This window comes from Aspergillus puulaauensis, chromosome 1, assembly GCF_016861865.1.
Source record: "Aspergillus puulaauensis MK2 DNA, chromosome 1, nearly complete sequence".
Lineage (NCBI taxonomy): Eukaryota > Fungi > Ascomycota > Eurotiomycetes > Eurotiales > Aspergillaceae > Aspergillus > Aspergillus puulaauensis.
The window spans coordinates 1859333-1876331 of NC_054857.1; the positions used below are offsets into that span (position 1 = coordinate 1859333).

The following is a 16999-nucleotide window of genomic DNA, read 5'->3' on the forward strand; positions in this document are numbered from 1 at the left end:
CGAAGCTGAAAACTTCGAAGCTTGCGGACACAGCGGTATATGTCGGATGTTCGGCATTCATGTCGATGATAATAAAGGTGCAATGGGACATCCACGAACTCTCGAGAATGATGTACTCACCCGAGACGGTAGGTGACCGAGGTAGAATGGAGCAGACTACAAGCAAATAAAAAGGGCCTGTGCTTCTTGCATTTCGAACTAGCTAGCGCGGGTCCGAGCTGATGTGCAAGGGAAGAGATATATACTCCTTTGCTATAAGTAGCTGGATGACACGATCGATGACAGTTTGGGCATTATCCAATTACGAAGCGCGCACATGGAAGGTCGGCTTTACTTTCAATATGCCATCGCATAAATCTAAGCGAGAAGTGGTCCGCTCTCTATTTTCAATGAGCCTGGTGGCTTGAACTCGGGATTGAAGCGTGCCTAGTACGCCATCAACGGGGAGGGGAGGTATCCTGCCTCATTGGTGCGAGCATCGTTCACCGAGCAAGGCTTATGCGGTGCTATAACTGGACGAGATACTCCGAATAATCCCACAGCCTCGTACAATGAAGGTCGCAAGCTGACAGGTCTTAGACCCTGAGACTCGTGCTTGCGTTGTCGGGGGGCGTTTTACCCACGACCTTCGCCTCAGGGTTACCAGGGAACGAGATCACTCCATGGCCTTCTCGAGCCTTGGACTGGGTAATTAGATGAGTTGTTTCCCTTCTGTGTTTTTGAGCCACTTCGGTCCTCGTTTGGTGGACTACATATCGCGCCGTGCGGGCTTGCAAAGACACGCCCATGGGGCACAAAACCTAGAAGATTACCCGTGATGATGATCGCGAAACCCAGTTGACTTGCCGGCGGATATTTTCTTGCGCTGGTTGGGGAATCGTGAAAAAACAAGGAGGGAATCGCCCTGATTGGTGTGGTGGACTGCAGCCACTACTGCACTGCCCTGGATTTTGATCACGCAGTTGACGAACTATTGGAGATTATTCAGTAGCGTTCCCTGCGACTGAGGCATGTACAAAACCTGCCTGCGAACAGCCAAGAACTAGCCTGGCCATCATGTATGTATCAGCTGCGCATTAGGTTCTTGAGATTATTGGGCCTCCCTCTGTGTCCGGATCGCATCCGCCATGGCTGGCTTTGAACGCACCGTTCGTTACCTCACTTACCTATTCAGTTCTTAGCTTATGAGACACGAGTCAGGATCAACTTCGGCATATAATTAGTCAGTCAATAATACCACCTGATAAGCGAGAAAGGCACGAGCTGACCGCGGCATATCTTGTCCGTTCGTGCCTCATGCAGGAACTCCGACTATGCGGAATTTAACCCAGATGGATACTCCGTACCTGGGCAGGCACCCATGGAGGCAAGGCCTCAAGTGAGTCGAGTCGCAAAATGCAATGTGATATGTCCCATCGACGATGCCTTTGTGCGTGGTCTCCATCGTTCGAATTGAGGGTCTTCCAATTTGGCTGCTGCTGTCAATCAGGTACCAGGTTTCAATGAGGAGACAGCCATCTTTCTTGCACCTGAAGACGCGGTCCTATTTCTCGTAATCGCCGTTTCATTTAAGGTAGCAACGAGTAATAGGTATCTACCGTGTCCGCCTGGGATTGTCTCCCCCGATTGGAACCCTGTAAAGTTCGGGATGACGCAGCCCCAAAGGAGGCTAACAAGATCAAGATTAATGGTCGAGGAAAGCCCGGTTCCCCGAGCATTGCCACGACCAGAAATGCGAACCACCAGCCATCGGGAGCTTCCAGCCGCTCAGGCATCGAACCAAAGGTTCGGCCCGTTCCTCGGCAAAGAAGAAAACATGAATGATGCTCACAAGTCGGTCATGGCTATTGACGACTGACTGTATATGTGGTCTGAACGATTACGGTGTACAGCGATTATTGCTGAAACCTGACTGAGTCCGCCAACTCCGGACCCCCGGCTCAGCCACGAGTTGTGCTACATGAAGATCACTATCTATGGCACGGTCGCAAGCATATTATTATTGGTCTTTTTGACTCGTAAAGCTGAGATTTTGGATCCTAAGTGACCATGCATGATCGCCAAGTCCGTGTCTCATCAACCAGATGGTGTTACGGAGGGGAAGAGAGAATCTGAACACATATCTCACACCCGATCAAATTTCAGGTCGTTTTCAGGAGAGCTTTGCGGTGATCCTCATCAGAAGAAAGTACTCATTTTGATTCTTGAAAGAAGCACTGTCAGCAAGCACTGAAGGCTCTTGTCCGCACTAGAAGGACTAGTGCTGTTATACCCCATACTCGGTCAAGACACCCACCGTTCCACTTGGATTGCTGGGCAGCCAGGGCTGCTAAGCTGCTTGCAGAGTAGTGCTGAGCGCAGTTGTCCAAAGTGCGCACGCAGACACCGTCTCGACTCTCGAGGTCCACTACATAATACCCAGTGGACAAGGGATTAAGGGAGCCAAGACGCAAGGACCCAACAGTGATCGATACTCGGACCTGGTGCAAATGGTTTTACTAGTTCAGCCATCCGTGCACACATTCAGTGTGTCGATTCTTGGCGAATTGTTGTTGTCGCCAGAGCCTGGCGGCTCCTTGTCCTCGGGAACCAATTTCGGGGAAAGTGACGTAATAATGGGGCTCTGGCTACGAGAATCGACCCGGTAGAGGCGGCCCCAAGAACTCAGGTGTCAGGTTGCCATCTTTTTATCTCGTGGTGTTTCACGACCGGATTCAGTAGTGGCACTGGTACGGAGTGGTGGGAAGTTCAGGAAGAGGCCGCCCTGTCATTATTGGGACTCGCCGGCTCTTGACAAAGAAAAAGGCCTTGCAGAAATGATTTGCTTTTTTTTTTTTTTTTTTCCCCGAAAAAATAAAAATCAAACCAAAAACCAAAAGATCCTTAATTAATTGGTTTCTGCGCGGATTTCCCCAGGACGAGGCTTGGGGAGGATTTCTGGGTCGCCAGTCGCGGCTGGTGCGATGAAAAAAAGAAAAGGGAGCGTGGGGGCCAGCAGATCGAATGAGCGTCCAGACAATTGCGGTACTATTGGATCTCCCGCTGATGGTCGACGGTCCGTTCTGGAGCCTTGCCGAACCCTGCGAGTCTCGTAGTTCAAATTATTGCTGCCAGGCTGCAGGAGTCCAGAGGCTGGAGAGACCCCATTTGTCCATTCCGAAATTCAAAGCTTCAGGTGTTTCCGATCAAAGAGCTGTGAATCGACTCATCTCATGATAGAGTGTCAGCGCGATGTCATCCTATGGATTTAGCCAACGACAGGTTCTCCCGGAGCCCTTGGGCATCTTGCAGCAGATATGCAGCCAGTCTGGGGAGTGCCATCAGCTCCGGGGGTTTTTAGGATGGGGATCGGGTCACATAGTCAGATACTGCTCTGTAGAGTTAGGGAAGGACAGGCGCTGCAGGGTGGTTGTCCAGACCGCGAAGGAGAATCCTGCTTTGTTTCTGTTTCTGTTTCTTTTCTTTCAGATCTCAGATCTCTATTTTTTCTTATCTAACGGAATCGAGAAGAGAATGTGTGTGTTTGCGAGGAGGCCACGATCTACGGTCGATGCTGGTCCAGGTGATGATGACTGCCGATCCGCTAGTCAGCGTGGCTTTTTATGAAACCGACCCCCCATCCCAACACCACCAGTGCCTGCGTGGGAAACGAGGGTATCCCAGTCAACAGGAATCATATCCATAGCTTGGCTGTCGTGATTCATCGTGCCTTGACAGTGGATTGCTCGAGGGAAATGGCAACTTGCCGCCTTGGTTACCTGAAGAATTGCTCTCTCAACATGTAATGTAAACTACGCACTGCGCAGTGAATAATGATCGTGCAGAGCTTTGTCCAACCATGTTGATCATCGCCTTCACAGCCAGGGACGACAAACTGCTTGACGAGGCCCACGTTCTTGTGGTTGGATTGGTCTGTGTCCACGCTCCGGTCCACCTCCCACCATCCACTCGGGTCAGATGATCTCAATCGAGCTTTCCGAAGCGGGTTCCGGATTTTCGTATTCCTTGTTCAAAGTTCACCTGGTATTTTGATTATTATCAACATTTGATTCCTGCAATGAGAGAGGAGCGCCCAGTGGCTGTCTGTCGGTGTTTGGCCAGCCTCGCTTGACGATGGGGCTTGGGATCCCGCGAACTGGCTGTTGGTGATCAGCGTGCAACTCGGAAAGAAACCAAAGATCCAAAAGACCCCAGCGTAGCAGAGGTGCCATGAATAACAGTGGTGTGCGGTTGTAAATGGCAGCCCGATCGGAACGTCACCGTGCATGCCGCGATTGGACTCGACTCGCCCTCGAGGCAGCACTGGCTCCTGTCAGTGGCCAGTAGTGGTCCGTGACCGTGATTCATCCCGCCGCCAGATGCAATAATCGACGGGTCGTCGCTCGAGGGGGCAGGGATCCATCACGGCCGCTCCATCGTGTTGGGCGGTAAGGGAAAATTCCTTAAGGCCCTCGTCTTTGGACTCTGGGTACAGTGGGGAGCGTGGACACTGGACACTACGGACTGGACAAGTGGGTTAAGGCACCGGGAAAGACTAAATTAGTGACTCCGGGCTATATCTTAGCTGCTTCTCACTAAACTAAGAGGGGAATCACGTCTTGCCTTCTGTCGCCAGGCCTGTCAATCAACATGGATCATAGGGGGCTGAGCCGCGAGTAAAATGGTTCAGGAATCAGAATCCTCCATGAAATTGGAGTCCATCGCTCCATATTATTATTATTGTCCATGCAGAGCTCTCCTCGGTCCTGGACTCCTGACAAGCTGCCTGGTGGGGCCGCTGCGAAAAGAACCCTAAAGATACTAATCAAATGTTGGTGATGCATCGATGACTGGTGAATCTGTTCAAGCTCTTTCATACTGGGCCTTTCCCTTTTTGCCCTTTTTTGGCGTTTATCTTTATTTTTATCTTATTTTCCCCCGCCCCTTTTCGTTTTACCTGCCGTCCAATTGTTGACTTGAGGGGCCTGGGATGACAGGGAAAGACGTGAAATACGTATCTACTCGGAGGACTTGTTCTTTCTTGTCCACGGGATCTGACATTGTGTGCAGACTGCAAGCAAAAAGGAGGCGCCCTATAGCAACAAAACATATATCATGAACAGGCAAGACCCCTGTAATTGGGGGCCCCGCTGCTTCCACTGCTCTGGGACACCGGAAGGAAGAGGCGGATAAGCAAAAAAAAAAAGGAAGAAAGGGTGCATCTCGTTCTAGATCGCCAGCACCAGGAGTGTCGCGCCGTCGAGCCCAGAGTGCAAGGAACCAACGAAAAAGTAAATAAGTCTTTTTTTGGGGGGGGGTTGAATTTGAATTATCCTATTCGATTTTCTCATCAGAATTAAATATATATAAAAAAAAAAAAAAAAAAAATAGATTAATTCCGGCTGATCGTATTTGCTTATTACTAGTGATCCCCATTGCCGGGATCACCTCCAGATCCGGATCCATTCCTCGTTGTCACTGCCTGTCAATCAAGATCGGCTTGCGTGCCTCCCAGACGGCTGATATCTTATATACTCGCCTCGAAGTCCATCGAGTGGGGTCCTCTGATCGTTCTTTGTTCGTCTTGACAATTTCATGCTTGTTTTTGAAGATCTGGATCGTGCTGGGCCTTGCCATTGATACTAGCTCCAGGCCTTATATCGCATTTGCTTGTTGTTTCTTTTGTCCAGCATTCGTAGCTCCAGTACGCTGTTTCTGCAGAGTACCCCACGATATCAGTGCAGAGGAAAAGAAAAAGCAAACTAGACCAAAAGAACACCGCAGAGTCCAGAGGTTCGTCGTCAGCAGGATATTCGTTCAAGACATATCTCGTTACGATTCAAGGTGAGTTTAGTAGCTGATATCAATCCCAGGTCAACTGTTCTCCCGGCTTTCGCCATTCTTCTTCAACAGCATCGTCGGCAAGGGGGGAAGAGTATACACCTGCGAGGCATAAACCAGCAAGCCCTCGAGGAGCTGCAATGGAGGCCGCAGAACCCGTCTCATATGAGTTTCCCGGCCATGGTGTCGGCGCCGTGCCCCCCCGCCGGATGATGAACTCCAACCTCAACCATAATTTTCCCTTCTATACCAGTCCAACAACCTCGTTTCCGTTACCATTTCACCAGCCACCCCCAGCAACATATGGCTTCAGCCATCCCCTAAGTAGCCACCATCACCATCATCATCAACATCACCACCACCATCACCCCGGCTACCAGCAATTCTTCGTCCCTAATCAACAACTTAACGCGCAGCCTGTGCGCCTTGCCTCAGAACCGCCGTCAATACAGCCGATCCCGGACATTCGACCCGCCAAAAATGCCCTCAACAGAGTGTCCAGAGAGCCCTTGCCTAAGGCCGAGCATAACCCTGGACCGCAGCCGAGCCCCACGGTCCCAGCTCCTCCAGCAACCATCGTAGCTGCGCGGGAAAAGAACACTGGATCTAGTGATATTGAGTTCTCGACAGAGGTGGATGTTTTGATGAAAGCGATCCAGGCCAAGGGCCCCTCCCAGCCAGAAAATTTGCAGTCGCTACCACCGTTGCAGCAATTGACCCATGGAGGTAGCAACGGGTTTCACCAGCCATACATATCATCACCGGCTGCGAACCCCCGCCCCCCTATCATTGTCGAGGAACCTCAGTCTCGATCGGGGAAAAGGCGGAAGTATGCATGTACTTTGCCACAGTGTGGGAAAAGCTTCGCACAAAAGACCCATCTGGACATTCATATGAGAGCCCATACTGGGGACAAGCCTTTTGTAAACCAAAAGCAATAGCACTTTTGACCAGAATATGCGACTGACTGTACTCTAGGTTTGCAAAGAGCCATCATGTGGACAGCGGTTCTCCCAGCTAGGAAATCTCAAGGTAAGCTATAATCCATGCAAAAGCCGAAAGATTGTTGATTAACCTGAACCCGGAATAGACTCATCAAAGGCGCCATACGGGAGAGAAACCCTTCTCCTGCGACATCTGCCAGAAACGCTTCGCCCAGCGAGGGAACGTTCGCGCACACAAAATCACCCATCAGCAAGCCAAACCATTCACATGTCTCCTAGACGACTGTGGAAAACAATTCACACAGCTTGGAAATCTTAAGGTGAGTCCAAATCAACAGGTGATATGGCTTACTGTACCTTGGAGTCAGCTAACCTAGTCCAAATTTAACTCCAGTCACATCAAAATAAGTTCCATGCAACCACGCTTCGAAACCTAACCTTAAGGTTCTCCACCGTGATCGACGGCGAACACATGAATCCCCAAGACCGGAAACTATGGGAATATTTCGCAACTTTATATAAGAATAGCAACAAGGGAATCAAGGGACGTGGAAAAGATCGCAGGATCTCCCCATTCTACAAATCGGACACCTCTTCTGGTGGGCGGCGACGGTCAAGTGCTGATGACAAAGCACGGCGGGAGAGTTACGAGGACTCGTCCGTTTATACTGGAGCGTCCAGTAGTAGCGATGAAGACGAGGTCGAGCCATACTACATTAAAGGACGCGGTTAATGGGTTTATTTTCACGTTCTTATTACATCGGATTCGATTTGACCGGAGTAATGTGTTTGCACTCCATTTTACCAAGATACCATGTTGTTCGAAGTTTCGTTTTGTTGTATTTTATTGCTCACATATGGCAGATGTGCATGGTTACCGTATATTACTATGGATGGACGTTTCGCATGGAACAGGGCGTATCTCTAACAATTGGGTTTGGACAACACATGTCTTATAGTTTTAGCACACAGCGTTGCTCAGCATTTTTGTACGTACCATGTGTATTAATCTAAGTGCATCAATGGGTAAAAAATAAAAAATAAAAAATAAAAAATTAAAGATAAATAGGAGTGTCTGGCCAGTGCGCAGTACTATTTGCAAGATTATTATTAGCTCTGCTGTATACCCAACCTCCGAATGCTGGGAATTAGCATCCACATAGTATCACATTTCTTAATTGAGAGTACAGGCTGCATAACTAATCATGGAAGCTTCTATATTGCTTTCTGCAAATATGCCCTAGTATTCTCGTATACCAAAAAAGTAACCCAGGTGCTCGGCAACACACGAAACAAGTTTGGTCCAAGGCCCTTATAAAACCCGGCAAAACCCTCCGCGGCCCATATCTGTACGATGGCATCCCGGAGACCTCGATACGCAAGGTGGGCATTATACATCTGTAGTCGCGACCGAAGCACCTGGTATGGGTACGTAATTGACCCTGCAAATATTTTCGAAACACTGGAGATAGAGAAGAAATCCAGATTGTTGAGTTGCCGTCTACTCTCAGTCGCAGGGTGGACGCCTGTGCGATACAGTTTTAGCTTCTCATAAGCCATGAACTGCAACGCGCCATGGCTAACGCCGAAAAGCGATGGAATAAGCCCGCGATAGAAGCCTGGAATTCCTTCAGAGCGGAGTATCTGTATTGCGCCTGTCGTGAAGGAGGTATATGCACCAGGTGAATTGGAGCCTGTGGCTAGCATGCGGGTTTTGATAACCCAAATGGGGTTGGTCAGGACGGAGGTTAAAATCCCTTTTCCGAATATTGAGCTCATTAGTTACCAGGTTCTAGTTTGATTTGTGGCGGCCACAAAACACGCCAGCACGTACCTGCAGAACCCGAGGCGATGAAATAATCGGATGAAGTGAGCAGCTCTCGCTGCTGTTGCTGCTGCCCGCCATGCTGCCTCCTGCGCAATCGCCAACCCCTTATTGTATCCTTGATATTCCCATAAAATAGGAAGTAGAGCGCCCAACTGGAGGAATTCCCGATGATATTGGGCATCAACCCGCGGTAGAATGCGGCGAGTCCGCCTTCATTATGAAAAATTTCGCGAATGACTCGTAGTGAGCCACCCACTCGAGAAGATGGGGTCCGGTCGACTATATTTGTATCAACGTTAGTATTTCCAATCAGTTGTACGAGAAAGTGATGAGGAGATACCTTGCAATCGCGTCTTGATCAAATCTAGCGGGTGCAGACAGAGGGTTGTTGCTATGCCTGCCGTGAATCCAGCTATGGCTTCCACCGCGGATGGCGACAAGTCATCCTTCCTAGTCATGAACCTAAATGTCCGCGAGGTATCACTTGGAGTTAGCTTAGTTGAGTGCAGAGTCTGTGTTTGGTCGTCGTTCTTGTGCCTTTTCTAGTTTCGGTCCGAAATTCTTCTCCTTGGCGCGTCGAACCTTCTATATAGCCGGGTTTAGCCGGGGTGCTTGGTAGTACTCTCCAAAAACTCACTCGACCATTGCTTTCATATCATGATATATGCTTACTTAGGCAATTTAAGTGGGTATGCGATCAAAAACACCTTTTTACGAGTCTCTTATATCCCTGGTTGATTTGGTCCATACACAATTGTTTTCGACAGCATGATCCGCAACCATTGACTGGACAAACTATTCGGCGATGTATCTTGAGAATCCGTGGATGGGTGTACAGAGTAAGTGATCCAATTAACCTGTGCCAAAATAATGGTAGAACCCAAAATAATTTAAATTAAAAATACACATGAATGGAGGTCACGTCGGAGACTTCCACTCTAAATTTGGAAACATACACGCCCACCCACTTATGGTTTCCCTAAAATGCAGAACCAAAGGCAGGCGAGTGCCTTGTCTCGGCAAGTGCAAGTAGCTAATGTCCGTGGCGGTTTGTCCGTATAACTCATTGGGTTTATGCAAGCGGCGAGAACAGCCTGTCAATTGAGTCAGCGAGGCGGTATATTTGACGAACAGGATCGTTATAAATACTTGAAAAGCGATGGTCTGGGATCACTGTAGGTATAACCTATGGAAGATTATTAGTATAAGCGATTTTAAAGCTCCATGACGAGAGAGGAACTGGATCAGTACCGAGATAGAGTATCAGAGGCAGGTATCCACTACAGTTAGAAATACGTGAGTTTCAAGAACATATTGTAATCGTTCGTTCGCGGAGGCATGCTCACTAGTGCACGGCGACTCTGGAAACATCGATAACCTTGGAAATGCGTTCCTACTCGGGACTCGTCAGCAACTAGATTAAAACCACAGCGGCCGGGGCACCAACTTACCTTTGTTTCCTCAGAGAATTGAGCCATTTTGGCGTTTATCTCGATAGTGTATGTGGTCGGAAAAGGAGGTTATAGTGTAGATTTTAAGTCGAGTAGAAGGGAAAAGGTGGTTGAGTTGAGTTCGAGTTAAAGGCGGCGAGGAAGTCGGAATCTCAAAGTTTTTCGGGGCTAGGTAGCCTAATCATAATGGGCGCCACCGCAAATGATAAAGCCATCCCCCCAAGTTTTCGCACGAACACCCTTCTATTTGCTTTTCCTACGATCCATTCTCTGGCGTCCATTTTTCTCTTGCCGTGGGGGATTTGAACAACCCGCAATCTTCACTAGTCCTATTTCTTCCCGGCATTGGTTCTCCTGCTGCACAACGACTCCTTGGGTCCTGACCAACTCTTCGATTCGGTGGATAGATTATCTTTACACGAGTCAGCGCTATGTCAGGCGCAAGGCATTGGTGCGTTGAGACTATCGCATTTGGTTTGAATTTCTGCGACTAAATATCAAAACAGGGAACAAGATAAAGAGGCCACTGTCTATATTGGCAATCTTGATGAGCGGGTCTCAGATAGCCTGGTATGGGAGCTCATGCTACAGGCAGGTCGCATCGTTAATGTTCACCTACCGAAAGATCGAGTCACACAGTCACACCAAGGCTATGGCTTCGTCGAGTTCAACAGCGAAGAGGATGCGGAATACGCGTCGCGGATAATGAACGGGATTCGCCTATACGGCAAACCTATTCGCGTGAATAAGGCTTCCGCCGATAAGCAGAAGTCGGTTGAGATTGGGGCTGAGCTCTTCGTTGGGAACCTTGATCCCATGGTCACCGAGCAAGTCTTATACGACACTTTCAGCCGCTTTGGAAACTTAGTTAATCTGCCCAAGGTATTACGATATTTTGGCTACCGTGCATTTTTTTATTTTTTATTTTTTAATTCTGGCTGTGCTAACCCAAATACGCAGGTCGCGAGGGATGACAGCAATTTATCAAAAGGATATGGCTTTGTGTCGTTTGCCGACTTCGAATCTTCGGATGCCGCCATAGCTAACATGAATGGCCAGTATCTGATGAACAAACAGGTGTCTGTACAATACGCTTATAAGAAAGATGGAAAGGGCGAGAGGCATGGTGACCAGGCAGAGCGAATGTTAGCGGCACAGGCTCGCAAACATAACGTGCGACCACCGACTCAAACTCTCCCACCGCAATTCACAGCTCCTGCTACGCCCATCGTACCCGGCGCAATACCCAACGGTGATGTCTCACGACCAATGAGCACGGTCCCGCCAGATCAGGGCTTAGGGAGGACTCCGCTGCCTCCGCCGCAACCTGTCGGCTTCCCACCCAACATAGCTCCTCAGCAGCCACTGGCCAGACCCGGCCCGCCTCCAGTCTCGCTGACAACACCCCCTCCAGGTCTCCCAGCACGGCCTCCTCCGTCCCAGGCTGGGTACGGAGGTCCACAAACTTTTCTACCTCCAGGCTTCAATAATCCTGGTCAACAGCCTCCTTTCCCTTCCCAAGCTGCACCCCCTCCAGGGTTTCCGGCTCCAAACTTCGGATCACCTACAGGAAACTCCGGTCCTCCACCACCGCCACCATTACCTTCTGGATTCCAACAGACAGGGTACGGTCGAGGTCGCTGAGACTCGTTATAGGGCTCACAATTTAACCCACATTTTAAATCGAAAAGGATGAAGCAAATGGACAGAACAAACGCGGGCGCAAGGAATGCAATTAACACCGATTCGGCGGTATCGAGAGTATGATGTGCTACATAAAGGCGCTTATCAGAGCAAAAGCTGCATACTTCCAGAGTCGCCTAGGCTCTCCTGTTCCGCATATGCCGCGCATGGGATGCTAAAATGCTCGCCATCACTGGGATGGGGCGATATCCAATAGCACTTGATTTCCGTACTTTACATCCTATTTTACCAAAAAAAAAAAAGAAAGACAGAAAGAAATCATTTGGTGATTTTTGCAGGCATGGCAATATACACCGGAGTTCAAAGTCAGTTTAGGTATCGCAATAACGTGTGTTGGATGGATTGAAGAGAACCTTCTACGAACTGGCAATCATTAGAGCCTACTAGACGGCTAGACCAAAACAGGGAAATGTTACTAGCTGATGAATTGTAAGAGAAAGAAAGAGAGCAACGTGGGACAAAAAGAACGAAATGCGTAGGTAACGAAGCCATCTCATCACGAAAATGACACAAATTTCGGATCCCTGGGCCGGCCATCAGGACCGATGTTGTTCTTAGCGAATCGCTGCTCAGTATAGACCCGGCGTGCTTCGTCGAAATCGAGCCTCTGACGTCTCATGATATTTAAGACTTCGCGCTTGCCGCGGGCGTCCAGGCCGGCTCTTTGATCACCACTCTCGATATTATTTGAAATGTCGAACTCGGATGATGTGAGTCCCGCCGCTAAATCACCAGTGAAACTGGACGGTAAACGGTGATAAATATAGTCAGGAACGGGAAGAAGTGGTAGCCATCGAGACCGAGTGAGATAGAGGGCTATATTATATGTAAATCAGACTCTGGCTCCTAAACCGTGGTAAAGCTGTGGCTGTAGATTACATACCAGTGCCGCAAATACCAACAAGCAAGGCAAGAAAGTAAAAGTAATATCCCATTCTGCCGCTTTCGTTTGATGGTAGCCGTTTGGTCAAGTGATGGACAATAATGATATCAGTAAAAGAATGATAGAATGCAAGAAGCAGCTCTGAAACTAGGTAGGCGTTGGGGCTGTACGGATCACCGACTAATAACTTCCAACAGGGCATATATCACACATCAGCAGGAGTTGCCGCGGCCAACAGCATCAGAAGTATCTAAAGGGGAGCAAGATGGATGTAAGCTGCAAAGCACGATTGCTGTCACCTAGAGGTCCCAACCATGCGCAGAAAGCCAAAGGCAGCGGAAAAGGCAAGTGGGCCGTGCGTCAAGGACCACTCCACTCATTTCCCTCGCAGTTGTATCTGTTTGCTGCCATTTCTTTCAGGCACTCAGCCCTATTCCTAAATTGGCCCGCTTAGCGAGACTCCGGCGCGTCACTCTTGGCATTGGCGCGCACAATCATTCGGGAATTCCAGTGGCCCCAAGCCAGGAAAGCGGACTTGCGACGAATTTGATCTGTGTTCATAATCTTCAACTCCAGACAAATATTCACAATGGCCGCCGAAAGATCGAACGTTTCCAGCGACCTCATCTGGCAGCTCACCCGTACGTGGATGGATCTTAACGCAAACCACTTATGAATTCGATTCGTCTCGGCTTTGATTATGAACGGGGTGCTAATTCGATGGCATCTATATAGGCAACCAGAACGCTTACCTGGTCAAGCGTAACAGCAATGGTGGTGTCCAGTTCTCACGCGACCCCCTCAACGTCTTGAACAAGCACTCTTTCAAGGTACGAAGAAGCGTCTGGTTTGGCATTCTGCTCCATCTCCTGTCAAAATAGAAGCATTCGCTAACGTTCGTTCTATCTATGTTTAGTACGCCGGCTACTCCAACACCAAGGTAAATTCACAAGCCGTCTCCGATGAAATATCCTCCGCGAGAATAGATTTTTGACTAGCAGTAACAGGCCGTCGGTGTTCAGCCTGCCGAGAATGGTGGAGTTGTCGCTATCACCAAGAAGCCTGGCACCTCCCAGCAACCTGCCAAGAGCCTGGCAACCGTGACCTACGGGCCCAACGCCTCCAACCGCAAGTAAGCAGACCGGTCGCCATACAATTTGGAGTAGGGTCCGGATTAGCTGACTAGATGATTCTTCCCGCCGCCTGTAGGGTCTACAAGGGTGTTGCTGACAGGACTGCTAAGGGTGGCTATCGCGCTGACCTCCGACAAGATGCAGTTGCTCGTGTGAGTGCGGTTCGCCGCTCCCAGAAGGCTAAGAAGGATACCCCCGCCAGAAAGCCCCGTGGAGCTCAGGCCAGGAAGGCTACCGAGGAGGAGTCTGCATAAAAAAATGCGGCTGGAGCGAGGATTAGGGATATGACAATGCAAGTTCGACACACTGGCACAATGGCCCCCAGCGGAAAGTGATATCCATGTATTTTAGCAATGATCGTTTGCTATTGGTTCACTCCGCGGTAATTTGCCCATGGCTGGGGCGGAAGAAAGGAAGATAAAAATAAAAAATAGAACAAGACCCTTTTTCAAAATGTGTTTGCCCCACGTATCTATTTAGATAATGGTTAACTATTATGGCGGAAAGACGGGAAAACAATCAGCCTTGTTGGTGTAATTGTAGTCAAATGCGTACATTGGAACCATCGCGGTTCCCATGGTCCCTGATGTTTGGAGCCTTCACATCCGTTTGTCGGCCCGAAACAAATGGTAGAGTTGGACCCAACGAGCGTGACGTTGCCGTATATTTGCCGTGGGGGATTTCGATACCCGCCTTTTCCCGATGTTGTGATGGTAGATGGGCAAACTCGGCTTCGTCCCTGTCAGCGGCTATCCAAAAATCGACGAAAATCGCCGGAACCTGTTGAGCAAACCTGCTTGGAAATTCGTGATTCCGAAGTCGACCAAAGCATCACTGTACTATGACTCAGCGGGTGTTGGAAGAGTAAACCGATGGCGGTTATAACAGGTCCATTGAATACAGCTGGCTGACCAGCGCGGAGCTCTACTGGCGGTGCATCCAATCTCGGTGCTCAGTTTGGTCGAGTTGCCAGTCCAGGTATCTAGAAAACCAGAGGTGTTCAAAGTTTCCCAGCCGGAGCGACGGGGAATGAACCCCACATGTGATTTCTCCAGTCGGTTGCAATTATCGGACGGTACCTATATAAATAGAAAGGAGACATCACTACCAACCTCAACCATCTCTTTCCTCTCAATCTGTTACGCTTCAGGAGAAACTCCGCGCCCCATTTCGTCTACCCTAATACAATCCCCCTCACCGATGTGAGTAGTAGGAATAGCCTAGAACCATCTCATACGTACCACCTCGAGCCTGCTCCCTGCATTGTCCCACCCATTTCTACCCCTCATTAACCCCTCCGCCCAACGGCTTCAAACTGATCCATCCTTCTTTTCCATCTTCCACATATCCCCAATCCGCTATCTTCAAGCATCGATTTTCGCTCAGCTTTCCTTTCCGCGAGGCTTACCGTTCTGACCTTGCTGCCTCTCAGTACAAATAAAGCATCCTCTCTACACCATGGTTAAGGCTGGTAAGTCAAATGCGAGGGCTACCCAATTGAGTGTTCAAGTCTAACGGGTTATTCGTAGCTGTTCTCGGAGCCTCTGGTGGCATTGGCCAGGTCTGCACACCCGCTCTTTGCCGTTCTTCAGTACCCGAATGGTTCTCTAATCGACATTTAGCCCCTTTCCCTCCTGCTTAAGACCTCCCCTCTCATCGATGAACTCGCGCTGTACGATGTTGTTAACACTCCCGGTGTTGCTGCGGACCTTTCGCACATCTCATCCATTGCTGTACGTCTCGCTGATAAGAGCAACATCGTAGGGTCGATGTGCTAATGCAAACAACAGAAAATCTCTGGCCACCTTCCCAAGGATGACGGCCTCAAGAATGCACTAACTGGCACTGATATTGTCGTGATCCCCGCCGGAATTCCTCGTCGGTCAACCCCATTCATCCGATTCCTGTATGGTTATAATAACAATACACTAACACTCTGTAACAGGCAAGCCTGGTATGACTCGTGATGATCTTTTTAAGATCAACGCTGGTATCGTCCGCGACCTCGTCAAGGGCATTGCCGAATACAGCCCCAAGGCTTTCATCTTGATTATCTCTAACCCTGTCAACTCCACTGTCCCAATTGCCGCCGAGGTGCTCAAAGCCGCTGGCGTCTTTGACCCTACGCGTCTCTTTGGTGTCACTACTCTTGATGTTGTTCGTGCAGAGACGTTCACCCAGGAGTTCTCTGGCCAAAAGGACCCTTCAACAGTGACGATCCCTGTTGTCGGTGGTCACTCTGGCGAGACCATTGTCCCTCTATTTAGCAAGGTCTCCCCAGCGTTCCAGGTCCCAGCTGACAAATACGCTGCTCTCGTGAACCGTATGTATCCTCGTACAGCCCCAATTGAGAGTACCATACCTTATTGATACTTGGTTTCTAGGTGTTCAATTCGGTGGTGATGAGGTAGTCAAAGCTAAGGATGGTGCCGGATCCGCCACCCTATCCATGGCTTTTGCTGGTTTCAGGTCTGACATTCCGTGCGATCCCAAAGTAATATTCAATACTAACTCAACTATAGGTTTGCTGAGAGCGTCATCAAGGCCTCCAAGGGCCAGTCCGGCATTGTCGAACCAAGCTACGTCTACCTCCCAGGTGTTCCGGGAGGTGCGGATATCGCGAAGGCCACCGGCGTAGACTTTTTCTCGACTCCGATCGAACTTGGGGTAAGTATTTGGATTGACATTTCTAAATCCTTGTGGGCATGCTAACAATACAAATAGCCGAACGGCGTCAAGAAAGCCGTTAACATCCTCGAGGGCGCCACCGAGGATGAGAAGAAGCTGCTTGATGTTGCTATCAAGGGCCTTAAAGGAAACATTGAGAAGGGCGTCGAATTTGCCCAGAGCCCCCCACCAAAGTAAACGCGCCCATCCCCGCTCATAACTCCCAGGACTCCCCTGTATTGGTCGGTCATCGTATGCTGCTCGCATTTTCGTTCCCACCTCTTCGGTGGTACATTCAAATCCGCCACCGTTAAGGAGCTTCGCTAATCGATGTTATTCGGGAAAGATAGGCTTTGAATTATTAAAAGAATATAAAGACGAATGGCTGAGGATAACAATGTATCGCTTGGGTTGGGTCTGTAGTCCGAGCTACAGAAACAATGCAGGCTGAACAAACCAGTTTTCTCCACACGTGCATACCCCGCGTAGGTTTTTGGCTGAATTGAGTAAGGTTAGAGCAGCCGCTTATGATCTATCCGAAAATCGTCGTAGTGCTGTTCTTCGTCAAT

At 49.3% G+C, this 16999-nt stretch overlaps 6 protein-coding genes across 6 annotated transcripts; 4 read left to right on the forward strand and 2 right to left on the reverse strand.

The window, feature by feature from the left end:
- Positions 1-5960: 5960 nt before the first annotated feature.
- On the forward strand, positions 5961-7497 carry APUU_10783S (uncharacterized protein; the record flags this gene model as incomplete). The annotated part of the gene is made up of 4 exons (XM_041704629.1): positions 5961-6743; positions 6799-6852; positions 6911-7084; positions 7159-7497. The coding sequence occupies 4 exons, from the start codon at positions 5961-5963 to the stop codon at positions 7495-7497; spliced, it is 1350 nt and encodes a 449-aa protein (XP_041550149.1).
- A 482-nt stretch (positions 7498-7979) lies between these two features.
- Positions 7980-9050, reverse strand: APUU_10784A (putative mitochondrial folate carrier protein Flx1; the record flags this gene model as incomplete). Its single annotated transcript, XM_041704640.1, has 3 exons — positions 7980-8521; positions 8599-8871; positions 8933-9050. The coding sequence occupies 3 exons, from the start codon at positions 9048-9050 to the stop codon at positions 7980-7982; spliced, it is 933 nt and encodes a 310-aa protein (XP_041550150.1).
- A 1424-nt stretch (positions 9051-10474) lies between these two features.
- Positions 10475-11687, forward strand: APUU_10785S (U2 snRNP complex subunit HSH49; the record flags this gene model as incomplete). Its single annotated transcript, XM_041704651.1, has 3 exons — positions 10475-10494; positions 10550-10925; positions 11004-11687. 3 exons carry the CDS (start codon positions 10475-10477, stop codon positions 11685-11687), a joined length of 1080 nt encoding a protein of 359 aa, XP_041550151.1.
- A 556-nt stretch (positions 11688-12243) lies between these two features.
- Positions 12244-12832, reverse strand: APUU_10786A (DUF2015 domain-containing protein; the record flags this gene model as incomplete). Its single annotated transcript, XM_041704662.1, has 2 exons — positions 12244-12563; positions 12631-12832. The coding sequence occupies 2 exons, from the start codon at positions 12830-12832 to the stop codon at positions 12244-12246; spliced, it is 522 nt and encodes a 173-aa protein (XP_041550152.1).
- A 387-nt stretch (positions 12833-13219) lies between these two features.
- On the forward strand, positions 13220-14017 carry APUU_10787S (60S ribosomal protein L28; the record flags this gene model as incomplete). Its single annotated transcript, XM_041704673.1, has 5 exons — positions 13220-13271; positions 13366-13460; positions 13547-13570; positions 13638-13762; positions 13840-14017. The coding sequence occupies 5 exons, from the start codon at positions 13220-13222 to the stop codon at positions 14015-14017; spliced, it is 474 nt and encodes a 157-aa protein (XP_041550153.1).
- Positions 14018-15221: 1204 nt separating this feature from the next.
- APUU_10788S (malate dehydrogenase) lies at positions 15222-16787 on the forward strand (the record flags this gene model as incomplete). Its single annotated transcript, XM_041704684.1, has 9 exons — positions 15222-15234; positions 15293-15324; positions 15386-15496; positions 15554-15641; positions 15709-16086; positions 16148-16232; positions 16286-16430; positions 16488-16624; positions 16781-16787. 9 exons carry the CDS (start codon positions 15222-15224, stop codon positions 16785-16787), a joined length of 996 nt encoding a protein of 331 aa, XP_041550154.1.
- Positions 16788-16999: the final 212 nt, after the last annotated feature.